General features: G+C 40.5%; 2 protein-coding genes across 2 annotated transcripts in view; both read right to left on the reverse strand.

Moving 5' to 3' along the window:
• The window catches only part of tbc1d14 (TBC1 domain family, member 14), a 45,235-nt gene extending 40,781 nt beyond the window's left edge, over window positions 1-4,454 (reverse strand). Inside the window, exons 1-2 of the mRNA XM_038730847.1 lie at window positions 4,339-4,454; window positions 3,821-4,029 (exon numbers count right to left, since the gene is read on the reverse strand). Of these exons, the coding sequence (XP_038586775.1) occupies window positions 3,821-3,869 (49 nt within the window). The 5' untranslated portion in view covers window positions 3,870-4,029; window positions 4,339-4,454. The remainder of the gene's footprint in view (window positions 1-3,820; window positions 4,030-4,338) is intronic.
• A 445-nt stretch (window positions 4,455-4,899) lies between these two features.
• On the reverse strand, window positions 4,900-20,377 carry kiaa0232 (KIAA0232 ortholog). The gene is made up of 8 exons (XM_038730846.1): window positions 20,106-20,377; window positions 17,483-18,060; window positions 16,922-17,062; window positions 13,461-13,530; window positions 13,250-13,334; window positions 9,751-13,108; window positions 9,447-9,555; window positions 4,900-7,959 (listed from the first exon to the last, which is right to left on the reverse strand). The coding sequence occupies exons 2-8, from the start codon at window positions 17,717-17,719 to the stop codon at window positions 7,943-7,945; spliced, it is 4,017 nt and encodes a 1,338-aa protein (XP_038586774.1). The 5' UTR covers window positions 17,720-18,060; window positions 20,106-20,377; the 3' UTR covers window positions 4,900-7,942.
• Between the last annotated feature and the right edge of the window lie 1,448 nt (window positions 20,378-21,825).

Genomic DNA, 21,825 nt, shown 5'->3' on the forward strand with positions numbered 1-21,825 from the left:
AATAAGTATCTTCCTGTGCTTCTCAGCAATGAGGAGACTATTCATTCTGACCAAATCAAACCAATTTCAAATTTTGACTCATCAGTGCAGATCACCCGCTGCCACTTTTCTGCAGCCAGTTCCTGTGTTTCTGTAGCTTGGCATAGGACAGGATATAATTTTTTTCACTAACAATCTAACAAATGTTCAATAAATGTTTGATTTTATTCACTTGAATGATACACAAATTAGAACGTACTTTTTTAAAGATGTTTATTTTGTTAAGGAAAAAGGACTGAAAAAAAGTTTTTACTTAATTTTACTCATTCATATTTGTTGACAAAGATTTTATAATAATTGTTTTGAATGTTCTACCTCAGAACTGTGTAGTGATCCACTGTTTGGCCTCAAGTGATGACCATAAAGAAGAGTTTAAACCACGATTAACCATCAGGTTTCTTCAACTTTCACTCAGGAGCAAAAGTCAGCCTTTAAACTCAAAAGAAACAAGGATTTGATACTTATCGTGATAATTATTGATATCGAAAGATATGAAACTTTTTATCACGATTACACCATATCGTCCAGCCTTAGCTTGGTATATTATATGTTTGATCATACACCTGACAATGTGCCCACAAAATCCCTGATTTTGTGTAAGTGTACCTAGAAGTATTAATGGTGTTCTGAAGGCAAAGGTTGGTCATACCAAATATTGATTTGCTATTGATTTTCTTCTGTTCACTCAATTTGTACTTTGTTAATTGATACACACCTGCCTAAATCCTTTACAGAACTCTATATAAATAAAAAGAACTAGCAAAGATATACACACACACAAAATGTTTCTTCTGACTTTCATCAGGGCTTCTGGGAAAATGGGTGTGTGAAAATGAATGCCACAGTAACCAGGCTCTAACGTCAGTCTGTACTGTAATGTGAACAGGGCCCCATTAGTATGAGTCAGAGTCAGATCAGTTTCAATATTAATGAATGCACACAGAAGGACAGACAAACACATTTCAGGATTTGTATATAAATAACCGTAGCAAAGGGCGAGCGCAGTAACCCTACCTGGATATAAACCCGGGTACTGAACATGCAACTTTTGACCGCTATTCCACTGAGCCAGGCTTGTTGATATGGCAGTCAGAGCGCATACTCAACCAAAGTAATGTGTACTCCGTCACATTGGCTCTCCACAAAACTGTTTTTACATGCATACAAAAAAAAATACATTGCTGTGTATATAAATCCACAAATAAAAGTTTATTCTCAAATGTTTTTCTGATGCACACGCTTTCTTGTTTTAAATAAATGTAATAGGAATCCACAAATATGCATATAAAAGCATTTCATCAAAAATGAAGTAGGATATTGTTACATTAATATACAAACTGCTTGTCATGGGTGAACACTGCATTTGTGTGTGGGTGTTTTGAGACTGCCCTGCCATGGCTCGATTCACAATTTTTTTTTTTCAACAGGGAATTATCTGTAGCCAATCAGAGGCTCCTTCCACGTGTTGTTACATCCATAGACATATACACAATGCACATTATTATATAATAACTTCTCAGCTGTGACATGATGCGTGCCTGTTTCTTAGTGTTGGCATCTCCTTCATTAGAAATCCAAAAGCGTCACAAAAGTCTGACCTTCTCTACTCTTTTAATGGGTCAAACTGCAAGCTGGCAGCAGCACAGACGGATCTCACAAGCCCGAATGCAGAATCTACTGTAGCTATTGTCTACGGTGTTGCAACTACCCGCAGTTCAACCTCAACATAGAGTGTGGTAGATGTTATCCAAAGGTTATAACTCTCCTGTTGTGCATGATTAAATATGTTAGTGCTACAACTGCTTGCCAGGTTAGTTGGCTAGCCACCTAATGGCAGATCCTAAGTTCTCTATCAGCATTATAGCTAACTTGTTAGTTAAAGCTAGGGCTAAATACCACATCACTAACTTACGAAGCATTTATAACTCAAATATATCTAATCATGCACAACTGAAGTTATCACTTACTATTGGAGAGCAGCTGCCAGACTCCATGTTGAGGTAGACTTGCAGGTTGATGTAACAGTACATGATCACATTAAATGATACGCTCAAATCTTCACTTACGTGACTGGCTTAAGCGGAAGGAGCCATCTGGTTGGCTACAGATTGATTGGCCCCGTTGAAAATAAAATGCACTTGCGAATTAAACCATGGCAGGGGACTCTCAAATCACCCCCACACAATTTCCGTGAAGTTCACACATAACAAGCAGTTTGTAAATGCATACTCAACAGATTGTATATTAATTTAACAACATCCAAATGTGTTTGATGAAAATTGCAATTATTTTTTAATACATTATGTTTGTGGTTTTTATATTCAATTTCTTTAAAACAAGAAATATGTGTGTGTTCATCAGAAATACATTTGTGAACCCATATTTTTTGTGTATTTGTTTTACATTTATATACACACACAAACAAATATTTTTTGTGTGCATTGAAATATATTTTTGTGGAGAGTCATTTATATACTAATCCAAAAATACATTTGTGAATCCTTCTGTGTGCATTAATATTGAGACTGACATGACTCCATACAGTAACGCTACATCATGCTGTAACACCAGCTGGGAAGCTAAGCTAAAGCTAGCGTGTCTAACCTCTCAGCTGCATTAATTGAACTCTCGTGGACAGAGCAACTGGCACCGCTTGCATACTTATATTACACTCTGATACATCTGACAGCACACAATCAGAGCTGTTGTAGCTGTACGTGTTTTTCACAGGAAATAGTGCCAGTAAAGGCTCTAAACACACAGAAATGTCTTTTTATGAAGACAGGTAAACTAAATAGGTAGGTAAAATAGAAAGGTAAAATCAATACTTTGAAGTCAGACAATAAAACGGGTTGTTTTAAAAAAAACACACAAAGCCAGGTTCTTACCCAAGCTCTAAACCCTGACCTACAGGGTGTCATGTGAGCCTGGTAGAATTTGACCCAAAACACAGCAACAGGTTTGTTCCTGTGCCACTGTGGAAATAATCTACAACCACCAGTACATGTAAGAATCTATACAACCTCATTATTATTATTATTATTATTATTATTATTATTATGTACTGCTGAAAAACTGTCATCCTTGTTTTAAATGTATTAAATTTAAATAAAAATGCTATGTCATAAGTTTTAATAACTAAGCATTAAAATGTATTAGCAATGAACTGTAAGGCCACACCTGCATAGGCAAGTATGTTTTTGTAAGTCATGATAAACACCAAGGTTGCAGTTATTGTCTACTTTACTGAAACACTCCTTTGAGTAATCAATCACACCCATTTAAAACAATACAAATGCCTAAGGGGCACTTCTAAAGATTGGAATGCATGGGTGTATAACACACCTATGACATCAAAAATCTACAAATATGTGAGCCTCTTTTCATCTGTTGCATTTCCTTCCATAACATTTTCATAACCACTTCCTAGATACCGTCTTACAAATAGCCTACATCTCGCAGTACGGTGGTGACCAAGTCCTAGTAGACAAAAGTTAAAATTGTATCTGAGCAAGTGACCTTTGTTACATGAAATGTATGCCGAATTGAAGACTGTACTTTAAGCAATTCACAAAATGCTACATGTCATGATTTATTAGCTGTGTACAGTATTTTATTTTTTACAATATTCAATGGCGCATTTAACTTAAAATATTTTTAATGCAGTTTGGCTAAACCTGTAGTGTTACCAGGATGAACAGCACCAGGATGAGTGTATGTGGCGGGCTACGTGTGTTAATCGTGATAAATAGCAGACCCGTGCCAGCACATCATAACCTACCACAGCGGCTGTCTCTCCGGTCCTGGGTACCGTGGGTCGTGTTCGCCATGCTGCGGGTTGATGCTACAGGTGGGTGGCAGGTAGTCGCCGGCCGGGGCGGTCCATGCTGATGCTATGCCTACTGTTGTACCACCATCACCTCCGTGCCTCCTCAACGCAGCTTTGTGTACACAAACGGCACCAGCGTGGGGTCATTTATCGGGACAAACCTATGGGATATATAAATTAATTTACCACAACATAATAATAATAATAAAAAAAAATAAAAATACAGGCGGCTGGTAAAACAAACATTTCGAAGCGGACTTGCTCGCCCAGTGCACTGGCTGGCTGCTGACGCCAACTCACTTACTTTACCACAGCTTCCTCAAGTGCAGTCATACCAACTTAAAATGCGACAGTTTTCCGCTTTGACAGCATCACTACTCTGCAGGATAGGAAACACTTCTCCGGTGTTTATGGAATTACGTGAACAAGCACATTTCCCAAGTTTATCCGGTATCGTTGACATGTCATACCTGTCTCGACGCTTCCGCCGCCATTTTAAAACAAACTTCAACCGTGAGTGCGGTGCAATCGAGTCAAGAATGTTCACCGTCGATGGATCCTTCACCTGTCTGGACCCGAAGGCACAATTAATCAAGCTCCTACCTACAGACTGACATTATCAACACGTTCTGGTAAATAAAGTCATTTCCCAATATCTACAATTGCTGCACGCCATTTCTGCTGTTATAATTAAGCTTAAAAATATTGGGACTGTACTTGTAGAATAGTATTTACCAAACAGTATATAACCCTTTTAACAAAAACATTGGATTTTCAATTGATATTTCTTAGTCTTTAAAGCTTTGACTAAGATATTATTAACCATCACCAGAAAATAATGCCTATAGCCTGATATGTGATGTGAATTACGATCCTAACCCTGCCCTCTAGTGTCACCGTGAGGGGGATTTAAAATAAATGTGAAGGCGCTTTTGCTTCCTCGGGGATTAGTCTCCCTGTGGGTAAATCCAGTAAATAAAACATTACAAGCAAATAAATAAATAAATAAATAGACAGCGAGGTTCACAGGCTGAGGTTTGGTTTATTCCTTTATTAGATGTTAAGAAAATCCACAATGAAACAAAACAATTTATTCAGGGTGTACATGAAATTAGAACAGAGCTATTTGGGATAGATGGGATTTAGGGACGTAGAGGAAAGGGGAGGGAGGGTGAAGAAGCATCTAGGTGGGAATGAAAAGACGAGGAAAACTCAAGTTTTCAGTGCTGGATATGTTCCTCAGACCACAGTGCAATCGAAACTCAGTGGCCCTTTCAGTGTCGATCCAAATGCATATACCCTCACTCAATGCGTTTTTCTCGCCATACATGTTTTTTTGTTTGTTTTTTTAAACATGGCCTATCAAAATGGAAGAATTAAATGGAGAAAGGTGTGAAGCATTCATTTCAACTCCTGACTTTGCTTCTTGCATTCACTCAGACTCACGTGTACGCACACTTTCGACCACTGATTTAACCTCACTTGTAATTATTTTTTTTTTTAAACCAAAATATTTTATTTTTTTTGTTTAATCCGACATACAAAATATGGAGTGTGATGTTTGCATGCTGCATTTTTAGAGACATTTTATGGGTGTTTTTCCCCCCCTCAAGTGTCCCTCACTCAAAAAGAAATCAACATGCAAAATTAACTGACATTTCTCCATATATTCTTGAATGTTTACATGCGCCAAGGGTATTGCATAGGACTTGGGGCTCTTGAATTACCCTTCGCATTGCTTATGCAATCTACAATGGCTTAGTTGTTTTTTTTTCCTCTTTTCCCTAAAACTATAGCTCTAAATTAATGACAGTCACCTCTGTGGTTTGCTTGGAAAGAACTCCTGTCAATAATTCCTCTTCTACAATCAAAGAAAGGTTTTACATTAATGCATCAATGCACTGTCTCAGGTCTGAGTGTAGATTTATGCAGTATGCTTACATTAAAAAATTCCTGAGTGTCTGATGACTGTCAAAGAAAGGTGACAAGACCCTGAAGTTGGAGTACGGTTCATTCAGCTACTCGGGGGTCCTTTTTCAATTGAAGTGGTATTGGATTGAACACACCATGGGCCTTTAAATACAATCGTTGCATTTTTACACGAGGAAGCCATTTCCAAAGCCATGCCCACAATAGAGACACCTTCACCTGCGACAGTGCATTACAAGCCTGCTCACAACATTGACAGATTTTTAATTGCCCATTAATGGAAGGATGATTTTAGTCATCTGTGCTTCAGTTTCATGGTACGATGTGACAAATAAGTCACCCTGCTACCGTCCTCATAACCTGTTCGAAAAACGTAAGATTTTCTGCAGATGCTTCTACTCAATTTAATTTTCAAAGCACAAGGAGGGCCAGTCCAACCACACCTCAAGTGTTTTACAGCTTATTTGTTCAGCGTGCGTTTCAAATTTAGGGGGGCGCTAATGCATTTGCATTGTTGTGAGAGTATGTCTCTGCATACACTCATTTCTATAAAGATAAAGTTCTCGTACACTCATTCTGAACCAGTGCCTTCACAAGGTCTGTTGCAAACACACACACGCACACACATATAGTGAGACATTACTCAATATTTCCACAAGATACATTGTAAACCAAAAAATAAAAACACACCTCATATGGAAAAATAAGCATTTGTACCTTAGTGTAATTATGCCATGTTTTTGGTTTGACCATCGCCCCGCCACTTTGTTATATTTGTTTTCTTGTAGCGTGGACAACTAATCATCAGCCGGTCCTGATCGTGTCCTTTCTGCTCGGGGATAATAAACTGAAAAGATGTGTAGAGAGTACGTAAGATTCAAATACCTGCAAGGATTTCTGCTTCAGCTGTTATATGCCTGACAACTAAGAGGTTACTTTAAAAGAAAAACCAAGTCACATTAAGAAAGAACCGCGATCAGGCAAAACTTTTTTCTTCTTTTTCACAATTTTGCACAAAAAGATATTCATGGAGTCTGACTGGACTACAAACAAAACTAGGTTAGGCCATCTACTTATCACAGCCATATTATGGAACTGTAACTTCAAAAATGTTTTGAACATATTTATAGCACCAATAGTCTGTACCATAGAAATTACAAAAAAAAAATAAAAGGTTTCATTCAGTTGCAACACAGGTGTCTGCAGAAATGGCTGTAGTTATGTATTTTCATGATGGGTCTTTACCCCAAAACACAAACACCCTCCCCAATTATTTTACAGCATTGCATTTCAAGATTATTAGTATTTTTTCCCCCAACAAAACTTTTGATTTCCTGTTTTTTTTTATTTTTAGAGGATTTTTGTAAATTTTAGCCTCACAAACCATACTATGTCTACTACTAGCTTTTGCAAGACTATCACCATTCAAAAATCAGACTCTTATGATAACTTTTCACACACGGGGAATTCAGGGATATTTAGAAGAAAGCTGCACACATGCTCTACTTCACATTCAGAAAGTCGTCCAAACAAACTATTTAAATTAAACTCCCAAATTCTTACACAACTCAAACATCTCAATATGCAAGTATTGTTTTTCTGAACACAAGAAGGAAGGTAGATGATGCGATAGCAGTTGTTTCACACAACGTTAGGTTCAACTAGAAAAAAAGTAGTGAGACTGGCTGGACGAACACACATGTACAACCATTCAGACACCACCAACTACCAGTATCCTAGTTCAAAAGCAAAATGGTGGGAACAAAACTGACAAGGATAGAACAACTGTCCCTACAACCTAACCGAGACTTGAATGAGGACCAGTGAACAGAAGAATCAAATTAAACAAATTCTAAAATGCCTAAAATGCATCATGGCATCACTCAAAGACAACATATTTTTAGAGTTTTCCTTTTTTCACTCACTTTTCGTTGATCTGATTGTTGATTACATAAGGTTTTAAGTTAGTAAATGAAAACCAGCAGAGTTATGTGTGGGGGTTATGGAGCGGTGTCTCTGAAAATTAGTCTACATTAGATTTCCCAGCTCTGAGATGACCCTGAATCTTTGCTGGTAGAGGTCCAGTCACAAAAGGAGAGGAAAGTTTCCTCTCTACGTCAGGTGTCCTCTGCAAAACTGGAGTATTCAAACGTTGCTGCTCCCTGGAGAACAAAAGGTGACACAAAATGGTTAGACTGTTGCAGACGTAAATATCCATGTCCTCCTGCTTCCTTTCAGTAGTATTTTCTAACTGAACATGCTCTATAGGGCTCCACACTAACTAGCGACCATTTTTAGACAGTCTTTGTTAGCCGTCTTGCTGGGACGCTTCAGATTCTGTGACCTAATTAGGAACTTTAGCTATATTACCACTGTTTTTATCAAAATCACTGTGGAGTTTGGTATATAGACAGTTCACATATTTTGATGACCATAGCAAAAGCCATTTGCCAGTTGTGTACAGATCTATATCTAGAACACCGCGTCAGTCTCTTTTCTTATGAGCAACTCTGTACCATGGAAGCTGATAAGTCACATATTTCTGTGTAATGCCAGCAACACACTACATTGAATAAATCATTTGAAAGTGCACTGTGATTGGAATTAACATAAGCAAAACTGGCAGCACCCCTGTTGTTAGGTCTGTATGGCAATTACAACGAGATGGGGAATAACATGAATATTACGATTGAAAGGCTACATAAACAGTATGACGGATGATGCTTTAAATTTACCGGACCATGTAGTGAATGTGCAGTCAGTAATAATCTCTCTCTCTCCTGTTTGTCTCACTCTGGCAGCAGGAGGAGCTGGCTGCCAGGCTGAGAAACCTCATACCATGTAGAGTTCACTCTCCAGGTTTCGCCTTTTTCGCTTTGACTCATCTTCTCAAAGACGACCCTCTAACGCTTCACTGCCCTTATTTTAAGAGATTATCTGTCTCATGTACTACTGCCAGGATATAGTGACAGTTTTAGCAAATATGAAAAACAATAATTTTAAAATAATTCCCTACTGCTGCTTTAATGGGTAGGCCTATCTATAGACTGCCAACATGATTCAATGTTTTGATCGATGTGCTTCGTCTGTCAAATGTTTATCCTGGGCCGATAATTTAGACTTCCCAAAACCTTGGGGTCTCCACTCCTTCAAGGACGCGATAAAATGCCTCCGATTCAATGCTAAAATTAAAGCTAAAATTGAATGGCCGTCTTTTCTAACCATGATAGTAAGCTAGCTATAGCCAAATTGAGACAGCTGTTGTCCAGCATTTAGGCAGTGTGGTGTACATTGTAAACACAGATACAGACATGACAGGACGAGTGCCGATTGAAGAATCAAGTTTACAGTTCCAGTTAGGATTTCTTACGTTAAGATAAGATACAAGGTCTGAGATAGAGCAGGAAACAGTCATGAGTTTAATGAGTGTGATAAATGTACAGTCTGGTGCTAGATTTCTCACTTTCAGACCAGTTTTCAGCAGCTACTCTGGTGTTGAGATGTATGTTGCTTAATGACTTCAGCCCTTTAGAACAAATTTGTTGATACTGACCATCTCTCAAATGGAAAAAGCTGGGTTAATAAATAGCGTGATATGCTGCAAGAAAGTATTGTGAATAAAGTATTAAAAGTTAACAATGTTTTTTACCTGTACACTGAGATCCAGGAAAAAGGGGGGAACAGAGTGTGTTCTGCCACCAGCACTCATCTTGCTGGTTGCCAGTTCCTCCCTGTCCACTTACATTTAACAGAGGGAACTAAACAAGACAAACGAGAAGTGGTTAGTGTGTTTCAGTAAACCGCTGCCTGAGACACCACAGGTGGAACCCATTTACAGCTGATGACACATCATAAAACACTGTGGGGTCAGTATTCTTGTTAAATTCTCTTGCACACTGACAACAAAATATTGACAGTTGTATTGTGTTGAGACAATTTTAAGAGCATCTCACCTCGGGCACATCTCCAACAAAGTCATAAGCAATCCCATACTTGGGGTTCTGTCCTGCTGGTGCACATAAGCAGGACTGTTTATCTCCTGAAGATTCCTCCTTTTGATTCTTGCAGACTGAAACATCTGTCTCTCTACCTGCAGATGCAGCTGCTACTGTTTTGCAGTCTAAGCAAATCTCATCCTCAGCGATTGGCAGAAGGGTACTGGAACCCTCCTGTGAATCCAGAGAGGTCTGGGCACTCTTCTCCATGCCAGACTTCTTTAATCTGGGTAAAAATTTACCAGATTCCAGTTCTGACTTCCCATAATAAGGGCCCTCACATTCTGCATCCTCCTCCAGAGGTTTGAGGTCTGCCTGAGGATCATCAAAGACGTCCACCGGCGCCAGGACGGGAAAACTCATTTCCTCTTTGTCAGTCTCAGCCTCGGAATCGCTCACTCCTCCAGGAGACAACTCTGAGGCCGATATTGGTCGGAAATGAGTCCTGGGGGAAATGCGAATGGCCCTGTACTGCGTCCGGTTGATGCCATATATTCGCGGGTGGAGGGCTTCATTCTCAGAGTCCGAGCAAAGAATAGATTTGGGCTTGAACCCCGGACTGAACGAAGCCATGTCCTCAGGCTCAAAAGAACACTCAACATGGAGGACTTGAGAGAAGGGATTGTTCAGGTTGAAGGATGCAAATGGGTACTCTAAACCATGCTCCTCACTATGCAAGCCTCCGTAAGATCCAAGCAAATCTTCATGGAAGATGAAAGAAAATCCCTTATTCAATACATCTCCGCCTCCTCTAATAGCCTGGTCACTCTGTCCGAAGGACACAAGAGGCCTCCACAGGGGCCTGTGTCCAGGGGCAAAGCAGCTGCCGGTGTTCATGAACACATCTGTGCCAGTGATGGTAAGCATGTCTGAGCTAGAAGCAGATGCAGCTGCAGCGGCACACTGTAGCAGGCTATCTTGGGTGTCACTTGGTGGCACGACAGCCCAATTCTTATCCCCACTTAGTGTCTTCAACTCTCCATAAACCCCTCCGAGGATAAATGATGTACTCTCCTTGTCAGGGTTCAAGTCCCAGGGCTTGGACGGAGTCATATAATCCCCAGCACCATCTACTTTGTTTTTGGCTAAGTCCTGCTCTTCTTTCTTTCCCTCCCAAAGGTGATACTCTGACCGCTGCACGGCTTTTTTCTGAGGTCCCTGAATTGGAACTCCTTTTGCCTGCACCTCCAGACAGCTGCAGCAGTAACCGCTTGACTCATCTGAGAAGAGCCCCTCACTTGGCTTTTCAGCTCCTTGCCTTGACATTACAGATTTGTCATCTCCTATTGCAGTCCAAATGTCCTTTATTATCCCTGAGCTGTAGTCATCACTGTGTTGGTTTGTGTTTTCTGAAAACATGCCAGTGCTGTACTGTTTACTCTCATCCTCTTCTAATGCTATACCACAAATAGACTCCAGTTTAGATTTTTTGGTGAAGGTCTGATTGGATGATGTATTAACACTGACCTCTTCACACTTACGGCCAGATTCTTCTTGCAAAAAATCCAAGATTTCGTCCTCCAGATATGTACCAGAGAGAGGAGGGATTATACAATCAATCTCTTCGTTGCCAATTTGAGCAGCATCCTCTGTAGGAACATTTCCTTGCTCGTTGTCTGAACGAGTCTCCTCTGAATGTGACCATGGACTGCAAGTTCGTGTTGAAAGGTTAGAACAGTGTTCAGTTTCGTCAAAGGCACTATTTTTGGTCCATATTAGCAAACGAGACTGTTTATTAGAATGTGGGTCGAGACAGCTACTAGAATCTGTGTTGTTTTCGTGACCAACGGTGAGTGAGTCGCGGGGAAAAGGAAAAGTGGGGCTGTCATACTGCAGCTCAAACAGAGAGAAGCAGGATGAGTTCAAACCAGATGGTTCACTGGTGGCTTCAGGGACAGCTGGTTCCTCCAGATTTCTAGACAGTTTGCTCAAGGTGAATGAAACACTATCAAGAAGAGGGGACAGCCGAATGGGAGAGTCTCCAACGAAGCTTTCTTCTGAAATGGATGGTGAATAACATCCCCACACTTGAGCCATGGTTTCAAGATCCTCCATTAAGAATCCAACAGATCCCGAAGCTTCCTGTGAGTCTGCCCGTATTGCACTTTCCCCTTGCTGCTCAAGGCCATCTAACACTAAACAACATTGTGCCTCAACGTCTCTTTGCTCTATGCTTTTCTGTCGAATCATGCTTAAGATCCGACTCTCTTGTATTGAGTCTGAGGCACTAGTATCCAATATGGATTGATAAATATCAACTTCATAGAAGTGAGTGAATTCAGACAGATGCTCGTCATCTAAATCTCTACTATCCTCTGGCTGAGGGCAGCTTGAGGTCCCAGTGAGTTCAGCCGTTTCATCTTCTGCTTTGCCAGGCCCCTCCACAAAGTGCCCATCCACAAAGGAGCCTGCTGCTAGGTATGCTCTCTGGTAGCTCTCATTGGCAATGCAGATTCCCTGGATTCTCTCTGGCAGCATTTCCATGTCGGCTGACAAAGCAAAGCCATCAGGAGAGTGTCCCTTGCTTCGATATTTTGTTTCCAGCTTGCTTTGCCTGCTGCTGAAAGGTACAAAATACTCTGTTATGGGCTCAGTGTACCAAAGTGGCTCCTCCATGTATTCCTTTTTGTTTCTGGCCTCAACTCCGGACTCTTTTGCCTCCTTCCAGCCTGGATCTTTACGAATCTCTTTCAGCGGTCTCTTCCCCTTTTTGTAAAGCTGTGGTTGTTTGGCAGCGCCTCCAGTGGCGCTGCTACTGCTCCCTCCTGCGTTTCGTCGCACCTCTTTGTCGATTACCTTCACCTGCAACTTCACCTGCCCGCTGTTGCGTGTTCTCTTATTCTTTGCAGCCTCCCTGGATTTGTGCCTTATTCTTACTGCCTTGCTTCTAGACAACTTAGAGTCACCCTGGTTCCCACTTGAGCTTGAGCCTGCCTCACTAGAACCAGACGACCAGGATCGGGGTCGGTATTTGCCCTCACATCTGTGTCTTGTCTGTCTCTTAGAGTGGACGGTAGACTTCTCCTCTGCTGCTGCACCACCATAGTATCGGTTTTCCTTCTCTTTCTTGCTTCGTCGTTGCTGGCCTCTCTCACTGGTCACAGTACTGATGGTACTACAGGCCTCGAGGTTTCGCTCCTTTGCAGCCTCGCCTTCACTGTTGCAATCTTTTGGGGAAGAGGTGTCCGTGCTGGTCTGTGGGGCTGCAGAGGATGATGAACTTGAGTATGCACAGGCCTTAGCCTTGTTCCACACCGTCATGATCTCTTGGAGACAAACAGGTTTCTCTGACAAAGGAGGAAAGGCTTCATAATACCTGCAGTCACAGCAGACAGAGATGCAACTTGATTTAAATACACTCATAGCCATGAAGTTCAAATAAACAAATGAAGGAGTGTGTTCTGCAGCCACTTTTTGTAAACACTCATAGCTACACAGTATCAATGATGAAGCTTACATTTCCACCTGGTCTTTCGAAGAGGGTGACTCAGCTCGCTCGGGAGACTGAGAGCCATCAGATTTCTTCTGAATTTGTTTTTCCTCTGTAAAAGACATTGGACATTAACAAATCTCATTAGACCACCTATTATCCTTAACTTTTTCCATCTATGTAATCACAAAGTATGACATATGATAAATATGATAATTAAAAAGGGTATCAAGCAAACCTTTCTGTTTGTTTTGGATATCCTTTAGTTTAGAGCAAAGCTCTTCAACCAGGCTCTCAATTCCAGAGTTCTGTACGAATGAGAAACACAAGGAACAGATTTTTGAGAGCTGATAACAATTTTATTACATGATGCACACCAGTGTTTCCCCTATATTCATTCTGCAGTGGTGATAATTATGAGCGTCACTACTAAAATTTCACATGATCATTTAATATAATGGGCTACTAATGTGTAAATGTGTAGTGTAGGTTACAGTGTTTCAGTTTAAAAATGCTGCAGATTCCCAAGACCACGAGAACTGTCGTCTCTGTTTCCCCAATTGCTTCAACTTTCAGAGGAGTCTGAAAAGGTGGTTGGTTAGGAAAAGAAAGGGTGTTGGTGACCATGGAGGAGCTGAGGTTAGTAAAGCAAATTAGAGAAGTGAACCAGTCACCTTCTGAGCAAATAATGACAGATTTCTTTTGGATTTTTGCAAATTTAGCACCAGCACCATGCTGGTAAAAGATGCATATGGCTGGTAGATTTATTTCACTCACCAGCCAAAAACAATGGTAACCTAAGGAATGGCTGGTAAACTTTGAGCATTCACTAGCCACTGGCTGGTGAACAAAAAAGTTAATTTTACACATCTGAGGACTTTGTCAACAATCTAATCAAGTGGCACATCTTAATACAGTGTTTCCTCAAAACCATCATGGCCCACCAGGCTTATTTGTTCCGCCATAGTTTCAAATTGAACCGAAAATATACATAACATTAAAGACCGCTGCTGCTGAAAGCTTGCACGCTCCCACACTTTGGCATCAGACTAGAGAACCAACTTTTATTTTCTTTTTTGGAGGACACAACATTATATAGGGTAAGTACAGTAACATTAACTAAAAGTTTGAACAGCTTTGAGTCTATCCACTGTCACTTGTTTGTGAGAATATGGTAAAGCGTGCTGCACCTAAATTTGGAGTGAACACGTATTTTAGCCCTTATGGTAAATGCAGTGAAACGGAGCAGAGCGAGCTGACAGGCAGGGTTAGAGACTTAACTCGGTCATTTCTCACTTTACAGAGACAAGTTTTGCAGTATGAGTCTCACCTGAAGTGAGGCTATGAAGTCTTAACTGTACATGATACGAGCGCCACATACAATGTAATTTATCAAATTAAGTCAGACATGGCGAGGATTCACATGTGACAACGTCTGGTTTCCAAAATAAGGGGTCTTAGCACAACATCTATACAGTATGGAAATAATATTCATTGGATTATATGTGTCCATTAAAAGTAAAAACACAAATGTTAAAAACATTTGTTGACTTTTTGCTGCGTCATCACTATTTATGTCTATAAAATGTGTTTGTGATCAAATTGTTTGCATGAGTGCAAAGTTCTTCATAGATCTAGCCTTTTAATTTTGCTCTCAAAGTGCACCAGATTAATGCATTTAAATTTAAAATGTAAAAAAAAAAAAAAAAAATCTTCTTCCAGGGACCCCTGAGAGGGTCCGAGGTCCACCCACCATAGTCTCACAAAATCCTGTGGTAAACACTGTATAATATAAGATGAATGACTGATGACGCTGTCAATATCATGGAAGAGTATTACTGGTATTAACATTGTAGTGATACATTTTAGGGATCAGTTGACTTAAAATAATTAATCTTTCTAACTCGAAACACAACCCTGACTGACGAGAATTAGTAGCCTTAGGTAAGAAGGTAGAGTTCCCAAAAGCTACTTTGACCCCTAATGTGACCAAAAGAAAGAACGAAAGGCACGGGGTTCACACAAGTCAAGCCAGCTGACTTATGAGAGCTTAGGCATGCTTGGCTATGACTGTGCTATATTTAGCTATGGTGCAGAAATGTTTTCACAAAATAAACAAATACAAGGAATAAGAAGGAGTAACAGTAATAAGTTATTGCCTTACAATGTTCTGAGACACAGAATATTTACTACATATGCCGTTTAGCTTACTGCTTCTCAAATCGAGCAATATGAAATGTGAAAACTAGAAACAACAAGGGTTTGAAATAAACAAGACAACCACGTTCACATGCTAGCTTAGACCAAGGCACTGTCGAAGCAAAAAGCTTCAAACAAATCATAACACAGCAACCTCAGTACCAGTCCTGCCAGACTCTTTAGCTCACTCTTTCAGAATATTCCTTACCATGCCACCTCATGAAAAGCAAAGCAAAGCAAAGTTTTCTCCTGCCCTGTGTTTCCTCTTGCATCATTGTGCTAATGCCGGTCAGCTGACAGCCGACCAACTCTGCTGTTCACTGCTGCAATCCTGTGCAGCATGTGCTGGTTAAAAAATAGACTGCAGAGTCCAGTCCCCGGAGAGGAGCTCAACACACCTCCTCCTTGCAGACCCTCCCTTCTAGCATTATGTTATGTCACTCTCAACTTAATCACACCTCCCGTACTACCCGCACAAAGTTATGGAATAAAATAAATATACTTCTGGGCCACTTACATGCAAATGGCATTTCTTCAAAAGCCATGCATTATAAATGAGGACAGCACTGTTTTATGTTAAGGAACTCCTTTAAACAAATTACCTTAACATATACAATTTAGACTAATAAAAGGTGTGCCCCCCCCCAACCAAATTAAATGACAATGCATGCTCAATGAAGATCTTCCCTTGGTCAATGCTTTAGTCTCCCACGTTGACATTGCTTTATTCAGTTTCTATTCATCATGCTTTATGCAATTAATATCTGCATGACTGCACCCTAACAAGTAAGAACTTATACACGAGTAACACACTGACATGATTATGCCTTCTGTATTCAGAATGCTTATCATTTAATAATTTGCTTTCCTCTAAAGTGATTGAACATTAACGATAATTTTAAACTTAGGGCTGAACGAAATGGCCAAAAATGTTATCACAATATAAACATTTCATATCATTCGATATCGATAATTATCACAATTATATATCAAATCATTATTTCTTTCAAGTTTAAAGGCTGATTTTTGCTCCTGAGTGAGAATTGGAAAAAAACAGATTTAATTTAAGAGTTAATTGTGTGGTTAAACTTTTCTTTATGCTCAGAATGTGACAAACACTCAATGCCAAACAAATGCTTAACAAATCTGAGTTAGAACCTTTTAGAAACTATTAAGATAAAATCTTTTTCAACAAATACGATTAGTAAATCTTTTTCCAGTCCCTTTTCCTCAAAAAAAGAAATATTTTAATAGAAAAATTAAGTGCTAATTTGTTTGTGATTCAAATGAATTGAACCAAATATTTATGGACGATATATTGAACATTTATTAGATTGTTACTGAGGAAAATTATATTGCGATAATTATCCTTATTGTTTTATTGCCCAGCCCTATTTACACTACAGAAAAATAAAGCATAAGTTGATTAACGGCCCTTCTCATAATTACCATGAGAATCACAAGATTACAACAATCAGGCTGAATGATAATGATGCTTACTTCATCAGATGCAGAGCGAAGGCATTGCACAGCGGCCTGCTTCTTCATTTCCTCAAGACTCAGATCGGTGCCTCCTTTTTTCTTACTCTTGCCCCATTTCTTCCCGGTTCCCTTCTCCCAGCCCAAGAAGATGTAATTTTCCTTTTAGACACAAAACCAACAAAAGTCAGTCACAAAGGCCAGACTGGTGTTCAAAGTATAAAGATTACACAAATGATATGCTAAATGTGTGTAAACATTTTAATACAGGCTCCTAAACAATAACAACTTGCACACAAACACTGCAAACTGCATATCAATAAATGTATAATAATAATGCCAGAAATCAAAAGAGGAATCAGTGGTACGACTGCCATGATGTGAGAGAAAAGCCTCATTGTTAACCTCTCCTAGCAAATTAATGTCTTCCAGTAACGAGGCCATTACATTCACACACTAACTTCCCTTCCTGTATAAAGCCCACTTATTTGACAATGCATAACACAAACAATGACAAACAAAAAATGTTGTAAGCTTTTTGACTTGGTTAGAAAATTTTTTTTTTAGGTTGTGAGGGCCCACCTGGTCCTGCAGGTCATGGTCATAACTGTCATGCAGGAGAAGGCTGAGGACATAGCGGGTGTAAATCATGGCATCAATCCCACACTTCTCAAGCTCCTGGCCAAGCCAGCTTTGTACAGGACCCAGTGACTGGAGCAAAGACATCTCTGAGGCAGGCAGGGGGCCCACGAGGGGGTAGGGGCAAGAGAGGTTTTCAGGAGGAGCAGGACCGTCTGAATCGGTGCTCACTGGACGCATGGGACCTCAGGTGTTGGCCATTTTCAGGTGGAGCAGCATTGCGATGGGTAGTTACTGTAGGGTGGTCGGTGAAGAAGGGTACAGAGAGAGGACGAGGCAGAACCTTGGGAAGTGGGGGCAGTCACTCCAGCAGGACGCACTGAAGGGTCTCTACATGGGGAGGCATGTAGGATGTTTTTTTCTTTTTCTTTTTTTAAATTGCTTTGAGCAAAAAAGGGAATTTTACTCGTCAGGCATGGCTTATGCTGCTGATAGATCTCAGCTGCAGAGCAAAACACACAGTGTGTTTGCGTCTCAATCAGAGGGGTCCATTTTGGGGCGTCCTACTTCACCGGCACAACCTGAAAAACAGCAAGCATGCTTCAGTTTCTCTGAAATATTTTCAATCTTACAAAGATACACACAGCGCCAAACATCAAGAAACAACGCCTGTTTATATTTTAAAAATGCATGAAGGCATGAGGGCACTGCTCTTAAGAATGGAAATTATTTTGTTTCATCTTAAAAGGGGAAATACACAGGGGGACAAATGTTATGACAGATCCTACCGAAGAATATAGGTTTTGTTCTGTATCCCAGAGGATAAGCAGCCCATAGCCTTGCTTATCTGCAGGGTAATGGGCTCCTGAGAGAGCACAAGCTCTGTAAATAATGCAGACTGCAGCCACAATCATGACACATCAAGGTGGTTAGCTCTATTTAAAGCATATATAATAAATAAAACTGGTAAAAAGAATTACTGTCCGCACTCTACCAGAGGCTTGGGTTTAAACCATGGTTGCAAATTTACTACAAAATGACTGCTGACATTAATGTGAAAGTCTTTCAAACTGGTGTAATGAGTAGGTAAATGCAATGTAACACAAGAACTAAGTGAAGGAGAAGTGGTAATTTTGAAACACCTGAATGACAGCAAGGCTTTAAATACCCACAAAACAGGAAGTACCACTTTCCTCAATATTACTTTATTCCATCCACTGCAAACACGAAACACAGCAGCTGCATAGTTTCAATTGTGAGTAATAAAACCAAATGTGTATTGGATTAGTGCCCATGACAAAACAACAACAAGTGAGCTCCAGCAGTTGGGTTTAACCGTGTGGGCAACGGGCCGGCAAACGCTTGCTGTCAAATGCATGTGTTTGTATGGCAGCTGTGGATTAGGGGACCGACGTTAAGAGCAAATGGAGGCTGCGCCGATCTGATTGGCTGGGCCAGGCGTCACTCAAGAATGGCACATAGTAGGTTACCCGTTAGAAACGTCAAAAGGGCAAGATAAGAAGCTTTGAAGTGTGCAACCATAACATAACAGCAGCCATCACCCTTCCGCAGAATAACATTGTGTCAGTTAAATAAATATAAGTAGACAACAGCTGAAAGGTTAGCTAGCTTCATCGATATCTGCTAAATATGGCTGACCAGCGTCTACAACAACCCAGCTGTTTCTTGTATGCACATTAGCCCCGGCAGCTAGTTCCTGACTGCACTGTCCACATACCAACTTCAACGTACAACTCCATTACTCAAGGCACATTTTCTAACGTGAAAGGAACAAAATAACGCCGGTTGTGCAGTAACTAACGAGCAATCTACTTCACTTAAGATGTATTGCAACGTTTTGCAAATGTGTAGTTTAACTTACTGACATTACATTGCTGGACTATCGAGTGCGGCGATGTAGCTACGGTCATGAACAACATTTGAGATTAACCTAAATATTCATGTCTTGTTGTGATGTGCCACAGCATCTGTGATTTTGTAAGTGATGTGCGGTGTTAACGTCGGTTATCTAGACTCAGTTTGCAGTAAAACGGCAAGGTTAGCTGAACCACCGACCTTTAGCTAACGTAATGTGCTAAGTTAGCCACGTTAGCTGCCGAGAGCTGCTCGTCTCCTTAAGCAGTTTATTATTAGTTTTTACGTTTACCTAACATGTATTACGGCGTCTCCCCGTGCTCGCGGAGACTAACGTTAATGTTAGTTTGCTAACGTTATGTTTTGTCGGACAGGTGGTGAAATGAAGCTGCTTCTGACAGTGGAGCACAGACAGTTCTCCATTAAATAACGATAATGTTAGATAGCTAGCGAATAGTAGGCGAAGTCTGAAATTTGGCCAAAACTCAATAACACACAATATAGCATAAATGTCCGATTAAAACAATCGTTAGCTTTCACGTAGGCTTGTTGTTGTGACAGGGGGGAGGAGGAGCGGCTGCCCCCCGGTAGGCTAACGTTACCAGCGGACTGTCAGACGTTGTCCCTTCAAAAATGTAACGTTACGCCATATCGTCATACAGCGAAATGGTAGGCTGACTAAACATGAAACACGAAACGGAGACAAAACACAGCACAGTGCGAACACAAAACTCCCAGCGGGTTCACTTACCTGCCGTGGGCTGAAGTAAAGAGGAGCAGCGAAAGGGGAGCGGCTATTTCTCTCCCGCTACCGTTTCGAGCTCGAGCTCTGGAATCCGCTGCGGTAGCATCGCGTATCATGGACGCCGACAGAAATGGCGCTGTTTTCACGTCCAGTACTTCTTCAACAGCGTCAAGGAAACCGGCGACATTCCGGTTCAAGCAGGAGGAAGGTCATTCCTCGACGACACATTATACCCAGAGCCACAATGTCCGCTGCAAAAAAGCCAGTTTCACTCCGAGAAGGGCTGCTGAATGCGCCACCCTCCGCATTCGTATCTAGGCAACAAGGCAAACCTCTCTTGTCCTGTTCGTGTCGGATTTGATTCCTCCGCTGGGGTATTGCATCAGAAGCCCAACTAGTACTCTTATCGTTTGTGCTCAGACTAAAGTAAAAAGATGGATGACGCTGAACAGATTAAATTCAGCACTGCAAATTAAATAAATCACATAATCAAAAAGTTTTGAAGAACTTGTAAATATAAAAACACAAATAACACAGAGCCACTATTTCTATGTACAAAATATCCATCGTACAATATGGTTTTGCAGTGTGTCAAATTTGTTATTATTAATAAATTAGTATTTGCTCTAAAATGTGTTTATGCTGGTATTTTCATATTTTAGTTGTGTTTTGTTACACTGAGTTCACACCTAATCAACATAGTCAACAACTTAACAAATGGATTTCACAGAAATAATATTTCTGTTTTTATCACTGAAGCTTTGAGTTAGACCTCTTTCATAAATAGAACTAGGAATTATTGGTTACAAAATGACACCTTATTTTATATAGGCTATTACATTTTTGAAAAGCAACCAAACTGCAAACCAAATTGGATTGATTTATTTATTTATTTAATATGAGCTTAGATTCTTGTTAAAATCGTATCTATGGAATATTGTACTAATAACTCTGGTGTGGTCTGGTCACTTATAGAGGATAAGACATCTGTTGGCATGCAAACTCATTTCCAATGTATCTATTCATGTAGATGCACAAATACAAGCACCTGCATTCTGTCAGAAAACATGCTCTCCAAGGTATTGATGGTTTTCACTTTTACTGCTTTAGTATTACTGGAACCTACTGTTATTTGTTATGAACCACTCTTTGGTCTGAGCAGAGTATACCTGCAGCTCTACTTCACATTGTCTTACCTGTTTATCTAGACACAGTTCTATCACTACTATCAGTAAGGTACTGCTATTGTTACTGTCCCTCTATTAACTGATCCTATTGCTACAGCTGTGGTGGTTCCATTACTACCAGTCTACTACATATTGTGATTTGAACCAGCACACTTGATCTGCCCTCTGACCCCAAAGGTTAATGACCTCTGGTACAAGATGAGCCAAGTCCCATTGACCAGCTGTTTGCACTCCTGCCACCACCACCCCACACACAAATACACCCAAAAGCTTCATTGCCTCCTTGTTGTGTAACCAGACATAATTATCTTTATGTGAGGTGAGTGTGTGAGAGAGCAGGAGAGGTCAGGAGGAGGCGTGTGCAGTCTATGCATGTGCACTAACAAAAAGCAATAACAAAAGAAAGGGAGTGTAGAAGTGTGTGTGAGAGGTGCGTGTGCTTGTGTGAGTGAAACAGTGTGTGAATCTAACAGCTGACATCTTATAAAAGGCAATGGCTGTAATTTTACTACAGTTCCCAGGGTCACTCGGGGCCAGTT

This window comes from Micropterus salmoides, unplaced genomic scaffold, assembly GCF_014851395.1.
Source record: "Micropterus salmoides isolate LMB-PRFRI ecotype aquatic unplaced genomic scaffold, ASM1485139v1 Ms_hic_scaffold_2, whole genome shotgun sequence".
Lineage (NCBI taxonomy): Eukaryota > Metazoa > Chordata > Actinopteri > Centrarchiformes > Centrarchidae > Micropterus > Micropterus salmoides.